Genomic DNA, 23,733 nt, shown 5'->3' on the forward strand with positions numbered 1-23,733 from the left:
GTGGAGAGAAGTGTATGACGCTGACCAATCAGCGTCATACACTTCTCTCCATTCATGTACTCAGCACATAGTGACACTGCGTTGTTCACGATGTGCTATCACCTACTCACACATTAACGTTACTGAAGTGTCTTGAGAGTGAATACACATCACCTCCAGCCAGGACTAGATGTCTATTCACAATCCCGACACTTTAGTAACGTTTGTGTGGGACTTAATGACAGCAAGCGTGATCTTGCTTTAATATTAACAATATATAAGGAATGGATATCATCATGATTATGTCGGCTTTGAGGAAGCCCCGAACGGGAAGAAAAGCGTTAGCCAATCATTTTACATACTTTTCTCTTTGACTCGGTCGTGAGTGACGTCATCACGCCGTGCGTGATCTGCATGCCCCCACGTCATGCTGGCTGGGGAATACTCCAGGCTGCCCCACGCGGTCTGAACCTCTCAGTTCACAAGGATCCTGGCCAGAGACGGTTGTAGCCCAGGATCACCCCAAATTGAACTGGCTGGGGAATACTCCAGGCTGCACCACACGAACCCGGATGGCACATGGTTCTTTAGAGGGGCCGTTATTAACATTGTATGCTGCACTACGTGGTCTGAACTTCTTGGTCCATAAGGAACTTGCCAAAGGACCTTTCTTGCAGAGGAGCAACTTGAAAGTACTCGGGGGAAACATACCCAAATGCCACTTGGCTTTCCTGATGGATTTCCACGAGGTCACAGACAATTTTTGTATATAACCTGGCCAGGTGAAGCTGGGGGGGTGGAATTATATTGTATTGTCATTTGGAGTGATTTATGTTTGATATTCACCAAGAAATTTGTATTTAATTATTCAATTAATAAATTTGATATAATTTTTCTATCCCAGTGTGTGCTGGTTATGTCCTTGAATTTTGCTTTTTTTTTAAATTTTCTTTCCATTTAAATGCAGTTTGCAAATTAGATTTCTGCAAACTGCGTTATCGTAGAGCTTTCAGATGATGTAAAGCTAGATTATGGCACACGTGTCTGAACACAAAGCCAATAACTTATATGACCTCATTCAAGTTGTAAAACAAAACATTTATTTGACAGTTCATTAGCTGTGCATTGTTACAGATATTCAACATCAGGTTTTCATTTCAAAAGGAAAAAAAATATATGTTTAAAGGAACAGTAACATGGGAAATTTAATTAGATTTTAATATTGACACATCACAGACGATGTTTGATTCAGACAGTGAAAGCATTAGCAATCTAATTTAGTGATTAGCAATCTAATTTAGTGATTTGTGATTGGCCAAATTAGTAGTACAGCCATTCAGCCTCAAGATTTTTTTTTTTTTGATGACTTACTTCCTGCTTTAAAGGGGTTATCCAGGATAACAAAGAATAAACAGAACTAAAAAAAACCCATGGCAGCCTTTTTTTTTTTTTAAATCCAAAAACAAAAACCAGTGCCACATCAGTTCACATGTTGTGTGTGGTATTGCAGCTCAGCTCCGCTAACTTCAATAGAACGGAGCTGCAATACCAGAGAAAACCTATGGACAAGTGAGGTGACATTTCTGGTAGCCATATTTTTCTAATCTTAGACAACCCCTTTACGGTGCCAATAGACTTTTTTTTTTAGCTAAAAATAAAATGTTTTTTTTTGGGGCACTAGCAGACCCCATCGAGCATCCAGTCTTAAGGAAATAAAGAATAGACAAATTGTTCTCAATACTAGCTATCAATGCAGTATTTGGTGCGTGCTGTATTTGAGGTGTGATCTCTCCTAGGACCCATGTTTCTAGAAGAGAATAACTTAATAATGAGGCATGCAATGGAGCACGCCACAATTTGTTTTTAAGTCAATTCTCGAACAACCTAACTAAGCCTTTTTATGAAATTGGAGGTACTATGGGTGAAAAATTATGGCTCTGCCCAATACGGACCTGTAATATGATCTTGTGCATGAGGCCTAAGCGGTGTGCATCTCTAAATGGGGACAAAGGCCGGAACTTCAGGTCATTGCTTTGACCAATCACAATCACAGTGGTACTAAAATTAATGAAAGGACACAACAGGTCAACCAAATGTCAGATAGAGAGGAAGCTAAAGGGCAAATACCCTAATGAATATTTATAAGCAGCCATGTAGATTAAAGAGGGACTGTCCCGTCTCCTGACATGTCTGTTAAGTAAATGATTGTATTCCCCATTAAATAATTCTGGAGCATCTTTTCTATCAATTTTTCGTTGTGCCATTCCTTTGTTATTCCTCCTAGAAATGTATGAATAAAATCGGCACCTGGGTGTTTCTACAAAGACTGACAATGACCAATCAGTGCTGACCTAGTGAGACACACCCCTTTGACAAGGGGAATGGTAACACCCAGTTGTCAATTTATTCATAAAGGAATAATTGAGGAACGACAGAAAATATGCTCCAGAATTGTTATTTTATGTTGAATACCAGTGTTTACTAAAATAAACCTGTCAGGAGAAGTGATTGGCCCTCTTTAAAAGATACACAGATGAAAATAAAGGGAAACGGTCACTTAATTTTAGGGCACTAAACCACTAGCATGTCATTATACGGCTGGGGTTAAGCATGCTAAATATACCCCCCCCCCCCCTCAAAACTGTTCATTTTAGCATTTTGTCTAAAAAAGTTATAACGCAACGTGCGCTGTATGTAAATTACCAGGGAAGAATCTTGAGGAGTCCAGCGTCATCCTGCGCAGTGCTCAGGACTCCTCTTCTCTGGTAATTTACATAAAGCTCATGCTGTATTATTTTTATTTTAGACAAAATGCTAAAATTGAAAGTTTTGAGGGGGGCATGTTTAGGATGCTTAACCCCAGCCGTATAATGACATGCTGGTGGTTTATTGCCCCAAAATCTAGCAACAGTCCCTATAAAGGGGTTGACCACTTTACCTTAACTTTTCCAAAGTTTCTGGAAACGGCCCATAAAGACACTTAATCATATAATGTTGCTAGAAGAGTTACAGTGCCGCCCCTTGTTTATTCCAATCTTCTTCACTGATTGTGTATGGCGCTCTGGTCTTAACTTGGCCGCTGATGGAGGGGTATGTGACCAGACCTGTCCATCAGTGGCCTCCATTGAGTAAAACTGGTCAGCTAGTGTCCCTTGCCGTGCAATTACTCAATGTAGGCCACTGATGGACGGGTCTGGTCAGAAGGAAGTTTCTTTTTATGTGCGGTTTCCAGCCCATTTGGAAAATAAAAGATAAAGTGGCTACCGTTTAAGGAGGATTCACAGTGTGCATTATATGAAGATAATAACATTCCCATAGTGCAGAATATATAATAGTATGCCAACATGAGTTGTGCAAAAACATAGAAAAAAACATTTAGTTGACGAATCCTGCTAGGGGTCTCTAAGGGGTGGATTTAAGCAACACTGGAAAAAAAAAGCGTGAAGTCGGGGGAGGGGGGCGACCAACTTACTAACTTTTGGTTGGTAAGGTTTAGTGAAGATGAGTGCATATATACAAGCGGGAAGGGCTCATCGCCAAAGAGATTCAAAAATATCTTTGTATTATTAAACAACTACATCTAACAAGCGGTGATAATTCAAGGTAAATGACCAACTACTAGTATATACTGTTCACAACTATCACAATTTGTGATTCATTCTGTATACAGAGCTACTACCTCCATATATGCCTGGTCAGCCTCTACTCACACTTTCAGTAAATACAAAATCTGCTCCATCGGAATTCATGACAGATTATTATACAAACCTTTTTGGGAGCATCCGCAACGCAGCAGAAGTCCAACGAGGCCACGGAGGAGAATGACCAAATCGTGCACTAGAAGCCTGCTTAACCTGGCCCTGGACAGAGTAAGCTTATAAAAATGTAAGGATCAATTTCATATAACAGTAGAAACAGAAAGAATATACAAAGAAAAGGGCATTGTCCCTCAACTGGTGTCTCTCTAGCCGTATCAAAACTACAACTCCCATTATGCCTAAAAAGTTGCAGTGTATAATAAAATTGTTTTTATATTATGGTGTGTTTGGCTCCCATTTTAAAAGGGGTCAGAAACCAACTTTAACGGCTATGGACACCTTTGCAGACTTTTTTTTATTGTTATTTTTTATTAAATAAAACATTTACAATTGGTTTTCATTAAAATATTTGCACTGTTTGTCTACTGCAGCTTGTATGTCTTACAATACAAGCTGCTGGATGCCGTTCAATGCTCATTCCGACAGATTGGCTGAATGTCGGCTCCTCTCAGCCTCCCTCTCTGCTCGCCTCAGCACTATTCTAAGCGGACATCTTATATGATGCTTATTTTCTTTGGTTGTAAATATGACAGCTTAGAATAGCATTCAGGAGAGCAGAGGCTGAGGGGAGCCGACATTCAGCTAATCTATCGGACTGAGCACTGAATGGCATCCAGCAGCTTGTATTGTAAGACATACAAGCGGCAGAAGACAGATAGTGCAAAATGTTTTATTAAAACCAATTGTAAATATATTTTACTTAATAAAATACATACAATAATAATCAAAAAGTCTATAAAAGGTATCCATAGCCTTTAAGCTACACGATAATTGGCAGCTGTGTGGTTGTCTATGGAATGAGTATTTTTATCACTGCTGTTTAACAATTTCCGTTCTTTTAGGACACATTCTGAAATCTCACCTAGGTACCGGTAAAGTGTCATTTACAACGTGCCAGGAGACAGATGCCATTCACGGAGTAGGTTTGAATAGAAACAAAAACTCTCTCTAATATACAATTTCCACTTCATCTGCAGCAGGGTAGATCTTAGAATCATACTGCGTTATTTTTATTAAATACACAAATATTCACCCTCAGTGTCCTAAGCCATCATCATTCGAAGTAGCATCTTCCAGGGTGGCATTATCATCAGTGTCAAAATGTATACTATTTTCACTTGAGGTGCACTCGGTATTTGGTGCTTCATCTACTTGGACAGCAGAATCTTCAGGCGCATCATCTGCCTGAGAGACAAATTCATGAGCATTGTCTGTTTGGTGGAGACCTAAATCCTGATCTGGTATCAGGTTGTCGTCCTGGCCATCTTCATCCGATGTATTCTTTTCCTGGTCACTATCTTCTTCAAGCATATCATCTTCCTGGGTTACACAATCATATGGATTTTCGGGCATCAGGCTCAGGGAATTTGCCTTTAGGAAACTTTGAAACTTGTCTTTAGGAATTCGTTTTGATGGAATTTCCTTGTCCTTGAACTTCTTACGGTGAAGTTTTTCAGCCTTCTCCAAGTCTTTTTCAGACAAGAAGTTGATCATCACTTCCCCCAGGGCATCTCCATCTTTGTTACATAGCAGGGAAATGTTTTCTTCGTTGAGGGAAAATCCGGCAAAGAACTTCTGAATGTCACTTTTCGTAACATCTGATGGAAAATTTCTTAAATAAAGGAACTTTCCCTTTGAATGAAGATGTGGGAATAACGCTCTCTTGGTTGCGAGCAAAGTTCCCAAGCTCGATTTAGTAATGGAACTGATGGTCAGAAGGCGCCCGTTAAACTTAATTTGGTTAAGTCTAAGAACTTTCTTCAAATCCTTTTCGTTTTTTAACGCGACAAAACATTCTCTTGTTCTGCGGCCCTTCTCATCGTACAGAAACTTAATGTGCTCTTCACTCACACGGCTAAAAAACCACCTACATAAATCGTGTCTGCTACTGGCGTAGTTCAGGTTTGTCACGTGCACGTAAAAGTCTCCATCAAATATTGGGTCATGCTCATTTGGCAGATTTTGAGGAGACTTTGAACGCCTTTGCGGAGACCGAGATTTCACACGAGAAGATCGAGAATGCGATAGTGGTGACTTAGAACGACTAAAAGTAGACCGAGAATGCCTTTGTGGCGATCTAGAATTTCTAGAGGATGAATGAGAGTCCCGTTTTGGAGATCTTGAATGGGGTCTTCTTTCGTGCCTTGATGAAGAATAGATTTGTTCTTTAGGGTGAGCTTTGCCACCACATTTGATCCACTCTCTTTCATCAGACCGGATCACAGTTACATCCTTACTATTTTTGTATCTCCTAAAACCTTCATCAGCATCGGTACTATTCGAAAATTTAACCAGTGCACGGTCATCTTTAAGGTACACTATATCCGTAATTTGGAGCCCTGTGAAGAATTTCCTGACAGATGTTGGAGTCAGAACTTCAGAAGTAGCCTTAATGCGCAAAAACTGTGACCTGCGGGATGAGGAATCGTGGACTCCATTTCTATTCGAGGAAGAAGTTACAGTTTTCAAGGCCTGCTCCTTTTCTTCTGTAGAGCTGGGAGATACATTGACATCGGAATCCTTTATGGGGAAGCCAGATAACTGAATAGCGCGTCGTGCATCTTCCCATGTAGTGAATCTAAGAAAACCAACCCCACGTTCACCACCAATGATCGTAATTCCTTCATGGGAGATTTCCAAACCTGCAAAGTGTAATCGGATGTCTTTTGGGTTAGCCTCAACTGAAAGACCCTCTAATCTCACTGTGCGGAACATTGTTATCTGTAGGGACAAAAAAAATAAATCCTTGTTGATATAGCACATACTAGCAAATAGACATAAAAATATTCATGTTACTACAGTACTAAAGTATTACATGGAAACTTCAGAGATAAGAGGAATTAGGTTGGGGGCTGTTTTTGTATAATGAGGATCTATCCTACAGTACGGCTGCTTATACAGCGGTCTAGCCTTCTGCTTCTGGCACAGATCCTGCATAGCTCCCGGTGCTTGGAGGCAGCCAGAAAAGCTGATAGGTGCGGGGTCCACCACCGATCACATACTGGGTAGAAAAGAAATGGAGACAGCACTACCACCGTGCACCGTGGAATAAAGGATCTTCACTTTTGAAAATTTGGTAGTGCTGTCTCCATTTCTTTTCTACCCTGACTGAGGGGCCACTTTGGACTGTGACCCAGGAGACGTGCACCCTTCTGAAAAATTGTCCTGTGCTGCTGATCTATACCCAACCGATCACATACTGATGACCGATCCTGTGGATAGGTCATCAGTATAACAAACAGCCCCCAAACTATTAAAAAAAAAACAACAGCCCCAACCTTTAATAAGGGCTCAGGAAATTCAGTATACAGGCCCTTTTACCCTGACCAATGTTCGGGTGAACGAGCGTTAATAGGAATGCTTGTTCCCGTTTATTGCCCTGTACAAAGGGCGCAGATCAGCCGGGTTAAGCAAACACTATCATCGGCTGATCGCATCTTCTATGCATTTAGTAAAAACGGTCGCTAGTTCTGCAGCACATCTGTGTAAACAGGGAGATGTGCTGAAGACATGATGCAAATGCCACCTTTAGTGCTTGTCCACACGTAACAGAATTGCTGCAGAAAATACGCACCAAAATGCAAGAAATTCGCATGTAAAAACCCCACCAGATTGTGCATTTTGTATGTGGTTTTCGGTGCAGTTTTTACATTTTGATGCGTAAATCAGCACGTTTTCATGCTGTGGGTTTTTGTGCGATTTTCCTCAGAACTTGCCAGATACAATTCACAAGAGGAAACGCAAGATAAATTGACATGCTGTGGATTTTAAAATCTGCAGGTCAATTTACGTGCCTAAAAAAACCATAGCGTGTACATGATTTCCTGAAATCTCATGTACTTTGCTAGTACTATATTACTCTGCGGATTTTCCCGCACGTAATACTGATCGTGTGATTTGCGCCTCCATGTCAATAGTGTAAAACACCCTTTTAAGGATGGTCATATAAGTATATACACACCACCGGCCACAATAGACATCTAATATTTTCATTCATAATTTTCTAATTGTTAATGCAGAATTGCAACCCCATTTTCCTATAGTGACATCCCAAGGAAATACAAGATAAAGAAAGAAACCAGTAGCAACCCCAATCACATCTTCATTACAGGAGCGCGGGATGAGAAGAGGATCCCCAAACTGAAATAGGTCCAACTTGTAACGCAGGAACGGACACCAGATCCCTCAGGAGCAGGTGAGTGGACTATATATTTACGATGTATAACCACATTTTTGGACTGAAGGGTCGCTTCAAAGCGAGCGGACACCATGACACGCACGCTTGATTAACTGTACGTGTTTATTTCAATAGGAATAAGGCCTTGATCACACGGCGCTGAAAAAATTTTACGTGTAAACGTCTGAAAAAACGCTAGGGTTTTTGTGAAGAACTTTTTAAAATACAGGAGTTTTGAGGCGTAGTCACTTCTGACGCATTTTGTGCGCGCTTGTCGCCGATTAATCAGGACTCCCATTTACTATGGGATTTAGGCGCGTTTGACACGCCAAACTATTTACCTGACGCTTCTTTATTTACACTACGCTTTTTTTTTTTTTTTTAAACGTGCCGGTGAAAAAAATGCATCGTATGCACTAACAATGCGCTTCCATATTGATGTCAATTGGCAAATCGTGCGATTTTGGGCGCGTAGAGCGCGCCAAAAACGAAAAGTGAACAAGGCCTTAGTTGCTGGCAGACCCCTCTGGCAGCGACATATCCCCTTCGGGAACAAAGGATCAGAAAACCAACATGTCCGCTCCCACCCCCCGCCGACATCTGCTGTTGCAGGAAGTCATCTGCACCCTATACCCGCAAGATTGGTGATGTAAGCGGGTCCTGACAACTATTCTCTCATGTGTATGTCCAGCTTAAAGGGGTTATTAGATCAGAAACCCCCACAACGAGAAGCTCCTGAGACCCCTGGTAAAAATCAGCTGAAGCCACAGACATCTCCACTACAGGGGGTGTAGTATAACATGGCAGCCATGTAATAAATGGACGTCCGGAGTCTGCCATAGCGAGTGCTGCTGGTGGTTAGCGGCCCTACACTGCGCCTCATAGAAGGGGAGGGGGCGTCCGAACACAACCAGGGTCCAACTTCCCTATTAAAGTGGTATCCCCATCCTAGTCATATATGCGGATGTATCATACATGGCTAATACGGGGCATCCCCTTTACGCTCACCGTCTGAGGACCACCAGGCTGTATACATACAATTACAGGGAGTCACACCCGCCCGCGTCGTAACCACACAGCGGCCCGCTAGATTACCATACAGGCGGAAGCGCCGAGAACACGCCGGATCTCGCCGTCTACATGCGGCCCAGATCGGGGAGGAAGTTACGACCGCGCATGGGTAGTTACTGGCCCGATCAGCAGTCTGGAGATCTCCCACCAGCTCCAGGCAAACCACAATAATGTCCTCGTCTATTAGACGGCCGCTTCACGCACTTACTATGCTAACGACAAAGATTATTTTTTGTCCTTCCAGGCAGCCTTACCGACAGAACGTTACCGTAGTGATGTCATTTCCCGTTCCAGGACGGAAGTGCCGTGACGTCTAATTCTGTCGCCTACACGTTTAAAGGGGAAACGACTTTCATTTGTTGGCTGGCGTTCGTGTTTTTTTTTTTTGTCTTTTTTTTTTTTAGAAACTGTTATAATGTAGAGGTAAATTATCAGTGGAATAAAATATTTAGGCATTTTTTTCTATAATGTTTGTTTCTGGTATTTTTAATGTCGCATTGTATCAGCCTTTTTTATGGGAGCATTGTAAGGTCCCTAGTTACATACTGAAATAGCCCAAACACCCAACAATTATATTTAAAGTGACAGGGTTGTCATTTGTACTCCCAACAATTATAATTAAAGTGACAGGGTTGTCATTTGTACCCCCAACTCAATCCTTTTTGTTCCGGTATTCAGACCCCTTGCTGGCATGATAATCATGAACCCCAATCAGGGGTCAGCAACCTTCAGCACTCCAGCTGTTGTGAAACTATAATTCCCAGCATGCCTTTGGCTGGAATAATCAAACCTTTGGCTGTCAGGGCATGCTGGGAGTTTTAGTTTCACAACATCTGGTGTGGCTGAACATTGCTGACCCCTGATCTAGAGCATCAGCACAGTGTATGAGGAACATGACCGTCTCATACTATCTCCCCTCTGACCCTGCTTCCTCCAGGGCAGTGTTTCCAAACTTGTCCTCAAGGAACACCAGCAGAAAACGGCTTGAGGATTTCCCACATCTGCATTCATCTGATCAATATTAAGGAAATCCTCAGTACAGGACCTGTTGGGGTTCCTTGAGGACTGGATTTTGAAACACTGCTCCAGGATATAGGAGATGCAACTCAATAAAACAAAAATAGAGGTGCTGAAGGGGTCATCTGGTTTATCCCTATCCTTATTGCAGTGGGTCTCCCTGTGCAGGACCCCCCCCCCCCCTGACAAGTGAACTACTGCAAAGCACGGCTCTTCCTCCGGAGTACCACCTTCATCCATGGACCATCAGCCAAACGAGACATTACTAGTCTTCTCTCAGAGGAGTTAAAAGATGTCAGGCCAAGAACCTACTGAAAAAAACACTTGCACTGTCCCTAAAATACCAATTATGGCCTTCTATGCACCTGTATTCCTCCAAGTTTAAAGAGGACCCATCACCTCTCCTGACATGTCTATTTTATACATACTTGTATTCCCAATGAAATCACAATTCTGGAAAATATTTAACTCTGTGTTGTGCTTTTCCGGTTATTCCTCCTAGAAATGTATAAATAAATTGACAACTGGCTGTTGCCTTTCCCCTTGTCAAATAGGTGTCATCTCAGTATCACTGTCAGCACCGATTAATCATGGTCAGTCTGTGTAGGGACAATCCCCAACTGAACCCAGAACGACGGCACAATGTAGCAAGAAAAGATGTTACAGAATTGTTATTTCATGGGGACAGAGGTGACAAGTCCTCTTTAATTTGCCAAACATCTTGGCTGCAAAAATTGGAATAAGATGACAATGTGGGCCGCAAAGATATCCATTAACTTTACTTCATGGAAGCCAGCTAGGAAGTGCTCATCAGATGTCCTCTGGACTCTCCAAAGTGTACCCTCAATCACCATCAGTAACTTAGATGTTTATTGTACCCTGTAATGATGTCATCCATTGTTACGTTTCCTATCCCCACCCCTCTTCCTTTATTGTTCCAATTAAAACTTAGATGAAGCTGAGCTATTGTGGTGGCAAAAAAGAATATTACTTTGGAATAAAACTACTAATATCGCCATACTGCTCCACTAGGCTAGAAAACTAGTACAATTTGTGCCTTATCCCTAACATGGCATCAGAGGAATACAGTGTCTTACACAGTGTCTAATACAGAGGAAACCTGTCTTAAAAGAGGTTGTCCCAAAATCAAACACTTATCACCTATCCACAGAAGAGGAGATGAACACCTCATCGCTAAGGGCCTCACCGATCACTAGAATGGGGGTCTCGAGCAATCCGACCCTCCTCACTGCATGACTGAAATGAGAACTTTGTATGGAGCGGAAATCTAGCAAGCATGGTGCAGCTCCATTCAAAGTCTATGGGACTGACGGAAACAGCCAAGTACAGCGCTCGGCTGTTTCCGCCAGCCCCAAAACCATTGAATGGAGCGGCATCATGCACACCAGACCACTGCTCCATTCAACTTTCTCCTCACACGCTAGAATACCGCCATTCTAGTGATTGGTGGGGCCCTCACCGAACAGACATTTATCTTCTCTCCAGTGAATAGGTGTTAAATGTTGATCTCGGGACAACCCTTTTAAGTAAAATTAGATTATTCATTAATTTCAATCATAATTAGCAAAATCAAAATGCTTGCACAAAACAGAAATACACAAACAATTCTGCAGTTTTAATATAATAGTTTATTGAATTACAAAATGTAATTAAATATGAGTATGGTTCACTTCGGCATAGTATTGTCTTTGAAGGCATGGAGAGGGAAATGATTGGTCAGCGACTGATCCTTCTCCTGGGTAACAGCAACTTTTGGCTGCACCAGCGAGCATTAGCACTAGCCATTTCTCTGTAGTCCTTCTCCGAAGGACATTTGTGCTGCTCCGTGTTCTATCAATTCTGAAAGGGGACAAAATGTAGTAAAAAAACAGATACACGTCTTAAAAATGGTCTCCATTTTTATGCGCCACTTTATGGGTAAAAGTGGCACATCCACTTCAAGGGCACAATCAGAAACAAACCCTTGCGAGATAACTATAATCCTTTATGCCTCTTGATCTTAGCTTTATCAGGCTTAAGCTGGCCATACACATTAGATAAGAATTTGTCCGAATCCACAAGTTATTATGAGATTGCCTATGATGTAACGTGCATGGGGGCCTCCCGACTGTCCGCTGAAGGCATGTTGAGGGAAAGAAGGACCAAGAATTTTGGATTTCAAAATACCCATCTTCTGTTCCCGTCGGAGAGGATTCCCCTTTCCCCATTAAAATAAACAAAGGCTTGGCTGAGCCCAAAAGTTGGGAGAGGGATTAGGACAGCAGCTATCCCATGGGTATTGCCAGCTTTAGCCTTCATTCTCACTAAACTTTTAGCCCATTGGATGTTTCCAGTGCCTGTTGGAAAAAAACAACCAAATAGAACAAAAAAATTGAATGAACATAAATTCATATGATCACCATTGATGAACTTTACAATTTCAAAAACTAACCTTTAATTTTTGGGAATGACATACAAATGTGTTAACTGTAAATTATTTTCTTGTAATCCTGCTCTATTTAATAACATATATTGATTGGAATTCACTGCAGTTTTGCTTGATTCTAATCAATACCTTATGGAAATGCCAAGAATTCCAGTCATCAAAATACCTGCTCCTGTGGCCAGTAAACTACCAGCTGTATTTCAATACTTAGGACGTACAAAATACTTCTTATATACAACTTTGGATGTCTAATACTTTACATGCGATGCTATTTGGCATCTGATTCTAGTTATTTAACAAATATTCAATTTCTTTTTTTTTAAAGGTAACTAGAATCCATCAGCATAGCAGTTGCTATAAGTCCCATACAAAGTCTTTTTTCACACTTGAATGTCCATAGTCCAAGTCCTGCCAAGTCCACTTATTAGAAGTCACTAAACGGCATCCCGTGTAACATCTTGCGAGTCATGATGCATTCACCGGCTTCACGCAAGCCCCTGCTTGAAGAGAACTCTCAATTAGCTGTAGAATGATCCAAAAAAGAAACACCAAAAACTTTCAGCTGCTCCTCGGAGATGCATCTCAGCAGGATCTTCGTCTCCTGGTACAGTTTGTGGTTTAGTTTCTCAGCCTTGGACGCTTCCTCTTTTGTTGAGAATTTGACAAGAGCTTCACCGAGACTGTCCCCATTATCGTCATACAATAGACATATGTCCTTTTCAGTCAACGAAAATCCGGTAAAAAAGTTGAGAACATCAAGCTTACTTACACAAGCTGCAAAGTTTCTTAAATATAAGTATTTTACATACGGTTCCATCACTTCATCCTCCGAAACTGGATTTTCTAATACGACTTCTCTATTGCTTTCAATTAAGTCCATCATGTGCGCTTTGGAGATCGGCAGCACTCGCAAAGAGCGACCATTAAGAAAGGCTTTGTCCAACTCAAGAGCCCGCACGTAATCATTTTCTGTTATGAACATCACAAAACATTCCCGCTGTCTGCTGCCGTTTTTATCGTACACAAACGTTATCTGAGAGTCACTAACAAGGTTGTGTAACAACTTCCTTATGTGTGATTTTTCAGTACGGAGACTTACGTTCACTAGATGAGCATAAAATTCCCGAATGTACAATGAGTGGTGGTCATCAATGGGCAGTTCTGGTAACCACTTCCATTTTGAACTTGCTTGATTGCTCTCCTTAGGATAAGAATCAATTATGCCGCCGCACGAGATCCATTCCTTTTTGCTACACATCTTCACGGATAATACAGAAAATGCATTTTGCTTTTTATGCCCTTTACTAGAATTTTTAGGCAATTGAAACATTGACAGAATCTTTTGGACGTGGACAATTGTACCAAATTTAACAAGAGCCTGACCGCTCCTAACTTTATTTTTAATTAAGAAAATCACACTTTTGACACAGAATTCTTTAAAAAAACGTTTTACATGACAAAATTTTGCGTCTAAGGGTGTAAATGATATACGTAAATAGCCTGGGTTATACATAAACCTAGTTCTGCGCCTATTCCGATGCAACGCTGTCTTTTTCTCAATAGTAATGTGTATAGGAGAATCCATCAGAAGTTTTCCTGACCTCTTCAGGGCTGAACAAACATTATGTTTGTTCATAAACTTAACAAAAGCCTCTCCATATTCCCCACCAATAATATTAACCCCTCCATGCGGAATCTTCAATCCATTAAAGAAATTTCGAATGTGAATGGAGTCTGCAATAGGCGGAAGACCTTGTAATCGCACCATCTGTGGCATTCTTTATTCTTACTCAATGTATTCCCTGTTGACATAGAAAACGTACATATTTTTCAGTTAAACAGCGGTTATTCAGCAAAATTTTACTTTTTGTGCAATGCTCCTATAATATTCGAATACATAAATTCTCAAACACATCAGAGATTCACACAGACTTGTGACATGAAATTGAAGCTGTCACACTACAAGACACAATTACATGCGACAGCTGCTTATTTTCCGTGCGGAAAGTCTGCAGCGAATTACAGCCCCAGCTATATGGATTAGATTTGAACAAATCTCATCTACAAGCTGCTGAACATTTTCTTGACGGAAATCAGACCATGCTGTAGATTTTCACATCCTTAGCGTGCTCATTCTGTTCTGGATGTTCACTGTGGATTTCACCCTTTTCAATGTAGTGAAATCCGCAGCAAAATCCACACGCAACACGTGCAGATTCTGCTTCGGATAAGCTGCGAAAAGTCTGCAGCATTTTTCATGTAAACTACGGTACATTCAAGCCTATAGGATCCAACATGACAGAGCAGCTGACTAACGCGTTTTAGGCCCATATGGCCCTTAGTCATACCATAGTATCATGCTATAACTAAGGGGCATGTCAGCCTGAAACCACAAAAGCGCCCGTTGGTGTCGTGTTGGATTTTATGGGACTGTCCATGGATGCGGAATTCCTCTTCTGTTTCTGCCATAAAAACAAAAACGATAACTCAAAATCTTCACAGCTTTACCAAACACTGACCTCACCTTTACTTCCATTCTTCCCAATAGGAAGATATGTTGTCAAATTTAATTACAAAAATCCCTTTTTTTTTTACTGGTTGACCCAGTAGCTAACAGCAATCACTTCATAGGTCGGGTGGTGGGTCTGGAAAAGGTAAGAAAATAGTGGTCCCCTCCTTATACTCTGCACTTGTTTACATTGATGGCCAGAACATGACACGACGGGATGTAATAGATCCCATGCAGACCTATGCTCCTTTGGTCATGTCTTAATCTCTTCTATCTGCCCCCTCTGTTGCCAAGAAGAGGGGGCAGAGACAAGAGAATAAAATCCACCACTGCAGAATCAGACCAGACCAGACACCTGGTTTGATAATAATCCATGGAGACTATTTGCAAAGTTCCAGAGATGTTGCTGAGACCGCCAGTAACAATGTGAGGGAACCCGGCAGCAGGTGGTCTATTTCTCTACGGTGCCACACAGGGGAAATTAAGCACTACACAGTTCCCATTGAAATAAATGCCCTTTCCACACCATGCATAGATGTGTCGGGTCCTCCAATGACAGATGCTCTTTGTAGTCCCTCTCTGCGCAGGCTATTGGATGACGGCTCTGACCCCCATCGATTTGTTCCAAATTTCCCAGTAGTATATTTAAATTTGGATTTTCTAAACAATACCACCACTTTTAACCCCTTAATAACCAGGCCTGTTTGGGTTTTAATGACCAAGATGTTTCGTTTTTTTCATCCATGAAATCGAAGAGCCATAACTTTTTTTTGCAAAAAGAAAACAAATAAACCCCCAGCAATTCCACCATTATTTTTTGCGCCCCCCCCCTCCACTGTCTAATGTGCTGTAAAAGTAACATGTTAACTTTATTCTACAGTCGGTAGTGTTTATTCTACCGGTTTTGTATAGTGTTAAAAACTTTAAATGTATATTTATTTTTTTAAGGGACTTGAACATGTTTTAATAGAACTTTTTTTTTTTTCACCCACTAGGGGACTTGAAACAGTAAAACTGTGATTGCTGTTTATTGCTTTGGAATACTTTGTATTATAATGCAGTATTGTCTGTCTGTGTTATACGGATAGGCAACCTATTAGGCCATGCCTCTAGCAGACTTCTACCGATGGAAGACCTGAGGGCCTTTGTTGAACCCCCTCACTCTGACAAGCACGTTATGATGCCACATTTGCTACTGACCATGGCATTTTAATGGTCAAACTGCTGGGATCGGAGTTACCTCCGATCCCGGAATTGCAGAAGGAGCCCGGCTGTGTATTAGGCCCCCTGACCAAAGGACGGAAATGCTGAAGAATTACAATCCAGAATTAAATGGACATGCTATGCTGAAAAATCAGAATCTGCATATGGAATACGCTGCAGAATTTCTGCATGGAAATTCCACAGCATTTCCGTCTCGTGGGCCGGAGGCCTTACAAAGGAGCTCCGGCTGCGATCTTGTGGGTCTGAACAGTAACACGAGATCCCAGTGAAAAATATATATATCCCAGAGCGGATACCAGCATGATGTATACATTCGTTGTTAAGAAATTCTAAAAAGAAAAGATTCACACAATGGTTTTTGATGCGTCTCTTCAATCTTTCCTATAAGCTTATTCACCTTTAGGGTATGTTCACACGCTTAGCAAAAAACTGAACTAAATGCTGCTTTTCCCATTGATTTCAAAGGGCAGATGTTTGTAGGCGTTCAGCTTCCGTTTTTTCAGGCGTTTTTCGAGGAGTAAACGCCCCGAAATACGCCTGAAAACACTGCGTGTGAACATACCCTTAAAGTGTACTGGCACGTTCAGCGAAAAACAGATGATACACGGAAACCAAACGGACGCAACTAGGACAGTTAGGGTATGTTCACACGGCTTAGCAAAATACGTCAGAAAATATGGAGCTGTTTTCAGGCGAACACAGCTCCTGATTTTCAGACGTTTTTGTAGCCACTCGCGTTTTTCGCAGCGTATTTTACGGACATTATTGGAGCTGTTTTTCAATGGAGTCAATGAAAAACGGCTCCAAAAATGTCCCAAGAAGTGACATGCACTTCTTTTTCGCGGGCGTCTTTTTAAGCACCGTATTTTGATAGCGATGCGTAAAATAACACATCGTGTGAACAGAACACCGTAAAACCCATTGAAAGCAATGGGCAGATGTTTGTAGGCGTAATGGAGACGTTTTTTCAGGCGTAATTCGAGGCGTAAAATTCCCGAATTACGTCTGAAAAAAGTGCGTGTCAACATACCCTTATATGCATGATCAGACACGCTCGGGTGAATAAGGCCTTAAAGCGATCCTCCACTTTCTGGGTTCACACAACCTATTTTCAGGCGTAAACGATGCGTTTTACGCCTCGAATTACACCTGAAAAGACGGCTTCAATACGTCGGCAAACATCTGCCCATTGCTTTCAATGGGTTTGCCGACGTACTCTGCCGACGACCTGTCATTTTACGAGTCGCTGTGTAAAGACGACACGTAAAATGACTGCCTCGTCAAAGAAGTGCAGGACACTTCTTGGGACGTAATTAGAGCAGTTTTTCATTGAATCCAATGAAGAACAGCTCCAAATTACGTCCGTAATTGACGCCTCGCAAAACGCGAGTACGAGCAATTACGTCTGAAATGCAGGAGCCGTTTTCTCCTGAAAGCAGTCTGTAATTTCAGACGTAATGGTCGTTATCGTGTGCACATACCCTTGTAGTGCAGGAGTGAGCACAATAATCGTTTTTCTAAATACCTTTAACCCCTTCCCGACCAGCCCAAGTAGATTAACAGGCTGCAGCGCTGGTCCTTGTGCCTGCAGCCCGTTAATATACATGTGCTCCTAAACGGATCGCACAGGCATTCCTTGCAGCCCGACATCTCAGTACTGGCCACTATTAGCAGCCTTAGTACTGAGGGAAGACATCGGATGGGATCACAGCCGTGATTCCCGCCGATTATCCCCTTAAATGCGGCGGCATCTGAGTTACAACATCTGCACCCCGCTATGCGATTGCGGAGTGATGATGGTTGCTATGGCAACCAAAGGCCTAACAAAGGCCTCCTGGTCTGCCATTTACGGAAGGCGATTCGATCCTGCCAGACGCAGGACCTAATACGCTGCCTGTCAGTGTGCAACGGACAGGTATAATACCCTGCAATACATATGAACAATAAATCAATGATCCAACAGTTGGATCTTCAAGTCCCTAGTGGGACTAAAAAAAAAAAGAAAGTTAAAAAAAACTTGTATAAAAATGTCAAAGTTCCAAGTAATAAAATTAAAAACCACCCTTTCCCCCTTATAAAGTCATTTATTAGAAAAAAAATTAAACAAACTATGCATAATTGATATCGCCGCGTCCATAACGGCCTGAACTCTAAAAATATAACTATATTTATCCCGTATGGTGAATGCTGTAATTTTTTTTTTTATTAAAAAACAATACCAGAATCGCTATTTTTAGTCATTTCAGCCCCTCAAAAATGTAATAAATAAGAATCAAAAAGTCGAATGTACCCAAAAATGGTACCAATAAAAAAAAGGAGTTTGTTCCGCAAAAACAAGCCCTCACACGGCTTTCTTGATGGAAAGATAAAGTTACAACTCTTAGAATATGGTGACAGAAACAAAATAATTTTTTTAAAACAGTGCAAACACCGTAAAACATTAAAAAAAATAAACAACAACAACTATATACATATGGTATCGCCGTAATCGCATCGCCCCGAGGAAAAAATGAAATATGTCATTTATAGTGCACGGTACACTCCGTAAAAAAAAAATAAACAATAGAAGTTTTCACAGCCTAATTCGACTAAATTCACCAAAAACAACTGTGGGAACAAAATGCTCACTATACCCCTACATAAATTCTTTTAGGGCTGTATTTTCCCAAATGGGGTCACTTTTGGGGGTTTCCACTGTTTTTGTCCCACAGGGGCCTTGCAAATGCAACATGGCACCCGAAAAGCAATCCAGCAAACTTGAACGCCAATAGATTTTCATTTTCACGGTCTAATTCCACTAAGTTCAGCAAAGAACCGGTTGGGTAAAAATGCTCACTATACCCCTAGATAAATTCCTTGAGGGGTGTAGTTTGCCAAATGGTGACTTTTTGGGACTTTCCACTGTTTTGGCACCAGAAGACCTCTTCAAGCCTGACATGGTGTCTAAAATATATTCTAATAAAAAGGAGTCCCCAAAATCCTCTAGGTGCTCCTTTGCTTGAGGCCGATGCTTGTCCATAAGCACACTAGGGCCACATGTGGGATATTTCTAAAAACTGCAGAATCTGGGCAATAAATATGGAGTCACATTTCTCTAGTAAAACCTTAAGTGTTACAGAAAAAAAAAATTAATTTATACATTTCACCTCCACTTTGCTGTAACTCCTGTGAAACACCTAAAGGGTTAAGAAACTTTCTAAATGCTGTTTTAAATACTTTGAGAGGTGCAGTTTTTAAAATTGTGTGACTTATGGGGGTTTCTAATTTATAAGACCCTTCAAGCCACTTCAGAACTGAACAAAAAAATTGTTTTGGGAAATTTTCTTGAAATTGTGAGAAATTGCTGCTAAAGTTCTAAGCCTTGTAACGTCCTGGAAAGATAAAAGGATGTTCAAAAAATGATGCCAATCTAAAGTAGACATATGGGGGAAGTTAATTAGTATTTGGTGTGGTATTACTATCTGTTTTACAAGCAGATACATTTAAATTTCGAAAAATGCTAATTTTTGCTAATTTTCTCTCAATTTTGGTGTTTTTCACAAATAAATACTGAATTTATCGACAATTCTTCCACTAACATAAAGTACAATATGTCACGAGAAAACAATCTCAGAATCGCTTGGATAGGTAAAAGCATTCCCAAGTTATTACCGCATAAAGTGACATGTCAGATTTGAAAAACATCGGCTGCGTCCACAAGGCTTGACGGGCTGTGTGCTGAAGGGGTTAACTAGCGATTTTACTTCTAGCAGTAGCACGGACTGTGTAAAATCTGTGCTGCCGGCTGTTCATAACTATTCACTGGGAGATAGAGCGTTACCACCTTAAAGGGTAACTAAACTTTTAAAATGTCAGTGACATGTGAGAAGTTTTGATCGGTGGGAGTCCGAGTACTGAAACCCCCATCGATCACAAAAACAAAGCGTCAGAAACGGCCGGATGAGCTCTGTGCCGCTTCATTTCTGATCGGCTTTCCTCAAACAGCAGAAAAGGTAGTGTACGGACTAATACATTTTCTATTGAGCCCGTACACAGCTCGGTTTTAAGAGAAAAGATGATCAGAAATAAAGCAGCACAGTACTCACCCGAGCGTTTCCACCGCTTTAATTTTGCGATCGGTGGGGGTCTCAGTGACCAATTAAATGTCTGACATGTCACTATGACATTACACGTTTTTTTTAAAAAACGAGTTACCTATTAAAGGGGTATTCCGACCACTGGCATTTATCACCTCTGTAGAATACGTTATAAAGTTCTGATAGGTAGGGGGCCCACGTGAGGGATCCCCACCTACTGTTATCGATCAGTGTTACAGAAATGGTTTGGCTGTTCCCATAACCCCCATATACTTTAAGAGTGACTCCAATGTTATTGCTACTGATCTAAACTCCCACCAGAAGATTAAAGATGACCTGTCACTAGGTCCTACAAAGTGAGTTACTAAACTCACCTAATATCCGCTGTGTCTAAGAGTCTAGCAGTGTTTGTCTTGTACTTGTGCATCCCCCCCGTTGCTGAGCTATGGACCCCTCTTTATTTAACAATCAATATGGAAATGACCCTCTGGCTATTCAAGTGGGTTTGGCTATCAGCAATTCTTAATGGGCGGAGCTACCACTGAGCATCTGACGCTGACCTATCAGTGTGAGGCTGTTTCCTAAAGACAGTCTCCACCGAGACCACGCTGGCTGAGGACTGGCTGTGACACTTAAACGGGGGTTTTCCCACGAGAGACATTTACGACATATCCACAGGATCTCAGAAAAAGCATGGTTGACCAGCAGCACACGTTTCCCAAATTTCAATCAATATATTCTTTCATTGGTCAAACATCCAGTAAAATATGGCAACGTTTCGACCCGTGACAAGTGGAGGGTCTTTCTCAAGGGCCTCCACTTGTCACGGGTCGAAACGTTGCCATTTATTACTGGATGTTTGACCAATAAAAGAACAGATTGATTGAAATTCGGGAGACGTGTGCTGCTGGTCAACCATGCTTTTTCGGAGGATTACATCAGACTGGGTTTGTCTGATTTTACAGCGTGACACCGCTCCCGATATCGGGATTTGTGCTGCTTCAAATACTTTATTTTTTGGATTATATCGATAGGATCTGTCAAATGTCAGATAGATGCGGGTCCCACTTCTGAGACCCGCGCCTATCTCCAGAACGGGGCCCCCTAAACCCCATTCAGCCGCTGTGTGTTGCGGCTGAATGCCGTAAATTCCGACCATGAAAAATTTTATATGGTCGCGAGTTACTTAAATTGTGTAACCCGCTGAGCTACGCGGTTTCCATAAGTCTCATAGAACTTAATAGTAGTTACGGAGACAGCATAGCTCGCATGCTAAGCTTCTTCTGTAACTGCCATTCACTACTATTGGGGTTACGGAAACAGCACGGCTGAAATATCGAAAGCAGAACGCCTACAAACATCTGCCCAATGATTTCAATGGGGAATACGGCGTCCTGTTCCGACGGGCCATTTTTTTTACTCCATTTTTAAAAGAAACGGCTTGTAAAAAAAAAAAAAAAAGAAAAAAAGACTCCCTGTAAAAAGAAGTGCATGTCACTTCTTGAACCATTTTTCATTGAATCAATAGAGAAACAGATCCAGAAACGGGCGTAAAAAATGCTAGTTTGATCAAAAAACTTCTGAAAATCAGGAGCGGTTTTCACTTGAAAACAGCTCCGTATTTTCAGACGTTTTTTGATACCCGTGTGAACATACCCATAGACAGAATACTTGGCAGCATGCGAGCAGGCTCAATGTATAAATGAGAGCACCAGTTTGACAGTCACCGTGATGCCGCTCATTAATAGCAGGTAAACCTGCCGATTAGATCTTCCATGGCACGGCAGCTTTCATACAGGGCGCCCTGCTTCACTATTGTTCTCCCCACTGATCGGTTTGTCAAATCGATACACACGGAGCCTCTGACAGCCTCTCGCTGATAGGTGAGGGGTAGCTCCGCCAATTAACAAATAACTGGCGACCAAACCCACTTCGCTAGCCAGCGGGTCGTTCCCATATTGGTTGCTAAATATAGAGGGGTCCATAGCTCAGCAACGGGGAAACTCACAAGTACAGGACAAACACCGCTGGACTCAAGAGACACAGCAACTATTAGGTGAGATTTGTAGGACCGAGTGACAGGCCCTCTTTAAGCCCAAATGCACACGACCGTAAGGATTTTTACGGATCCGACAGCTACGGATATAAACCCGTAGCCGTCCACAATTGCGGAAGCGCCAATAGACTTCTATGGGTGAGTTTGTGCTGCAATTGTGGACAACAGGACATGTTCTATATTTTGCAGCGGATACGGCACGGACACACATCTGTAAATATACGGAAAGGCCTCTGTGGCAAATAGAACCGAATGTGTCTGCAATTTCATCCGCAATTATGGATGAAAACTACGGCCGTGTGCATGGGGTCGGCCTAACAGCGGTAGATCAGGCGGTACGGTGAGTTTTGCAGGAGGCTTTGGACGTATGATAGCGACAGTACAGCAGGATCTGTCGCCATCAGACGGGCAGGAGACAAGAACGTCAGCAACAACGGGTGTACTGTTTAGGCTGCGTTCACACCTGTGCCGGATGCTATGTCAGGAGCCTGTCGCAGATTCCATAGTTCTTGCTGAACAAAATAGCGCAGCATGCATCTCTGTTTTGTTTAGCAAACCAATGGACACCAATTGATGTATTGTCGCTCTGCTCCTATGACTGAGCAGAAAAACGGACAGATGTGAATAGTCTTAATAAAATGAATTTAAAGGACATGAGATACATAATACTCAGCGAATACCAGTCCAGTCCAGTCCCTCCTGTACAATACAGGCCCGACCACTAGACTGAACTTTACCTGCGTCTCCTCACGAATGCCCCTCCCCCACACCGAATTCCCCGAACTCCATCCTAATGTAATGCGCTTTGTTATTAGCAAGCCATAAGGATATACCCGGCCCGCCTGCTGTAACACACCGCCAAGACACACACACACACCGCTCCCGCACATTACCAGAACGGGACAACAAGCAGAGCTCGACTAAGTGGGATCTACGAGCGCCCAGCAATGGCGTGGAAGAAACCGCGCATGCGTAACACAAACCACTTGCCGTTGATGTCTGCGCAGGCGCGGGGATTGGCTCGCTTTGCGGCCTATTTCTGTAGGGATGACCAGGGCCAGTAAATGACGGAGGTCTCTATTAATCTGGGTCTCGGTAGTGATACAATTTCACTCGCGTGAAGTTCTTTTATATATATCCTGCATGCAAGTAACAATTCCGTTATATACTGTTATTGAAAACGCTCCTATTACATTAGTAACCGGCAGGGACTAAAACAAGATCTACCATAACCTAAGGGGACACTGGGGAGATATGTGACAGCTGGTTCAAAGGAAAAGTTAAGTAGTTGTCCATGGCAACCAATCAGGGCGCTGCTTACATTTTCCAAAGAGCCTTTGAAAAATGAGAGCTTGAATGT

At 42.0% G+C, this 23,733-nt stretch overlaps 2 protein-coding genes across 7 annotated transcripts; both read right to left on the reverse strand.

Annotated features, from left to right (window-relative positions):
* Positions 1 to 4,753: 4,753 nt before the first annotated feature.
* Positions 4,754 to 9,361, reverse strand: LOC142651368 (RNA-binding protein 12B-like). Of its 5 annotated transcripts, none has more exons than XM_075825974.1 (2): positions 9,300 to 9,361; positions 4,754 to 6,518 (listed from the first exon to the last, which is right to left on the reverse strand). In XM_075825974.1, the coding sequence occupies exon 2, from the start codon at positions 6,510 to 6,512 to the stop codon at positions 4,833 to 4,835; it is 1,680 nt and encodes a 559-aa protein (XP_075682089.1). In that variant the 5' UTR covers positions 6,513 to 6,518; positions 9,300 to 9,361; the 3' UTR covers positions 4,754 to 4,832. The 5 variants fall into 5 exon arrangements, with proteins under 5 accessions (XP_075682089.1, XP_075682087.1, XP_075682086.1 ...); XM_075825972.1 differs by having other exon boundaries at positions 9,254 to 9,340; XM_075825971.1 differs by lacking the exon at positions 9,300 to 9,361 and adding an exon at positions 9,070 to 9,233.
* A 2,327-nt stretch (positions 9,362 to 11,688) lies between these two features.
* Positions 11,689 to 23,354, reverse strand: LOC142651369 (RNA-binding protein 12B-like). 2 transcript variants are annotated; one of them, XM_075825977.1, is made up of 2 exons: positions 23,267 to 23,354; positions 11,689 to 14,310 (listed from the first exon to the last, which is right to left on the reverse strand). In XM_075825977.1, the coding sequence occupies exon 2, from the start codon at positions 14,283 to 14,285 to the stop codon at positions 13,023 to 13,025; it is 1,263 nt and encodes a 420-aa protein (XP_075682092.1). In that variant the 5' UTR covers positions 14,286 to 14,310; positions 23,267 to 23,354; the 3' UTR covers positions 11,689 to 13,022. The 2 variants fall into 2 exon arrangements, with proteins under 2 accessions (XP_075682092.1, XP_075682093.1); XM_075825978.1 differs by having other exon boundaries at positions 23,111 to 23,322.
* Positions 23,355 to 23,733: the final 379 nt, after the last annotated feature.

The sequence above is a fragment of the Rhinoderma darwinii genome, chromosome 5 (assembly GCF_050947455.1).
Source record: "Rhinoderma darwinii isolate aRhiDar2 chromosome 5, aRhiDar2.hap1, whole genome shotgun sequence".
Classification (NCBI taxonomy): Eukaryota; Metazoa; Chordata; class Amphibia; order Anura; family Rhinodermatidae; genus Rhinoderma; species Rhinoderma darwinii.

What these genes read in the sequence shown, in the direction of transcription:
- LOC142651369 (XM_075825977.1), bottom strand. Translation starts at nt 14,285, where the DNA reads ATGCCACAGATGGTGCGATTACAAGGTCTTCCGCCTATTGCAGACTCC.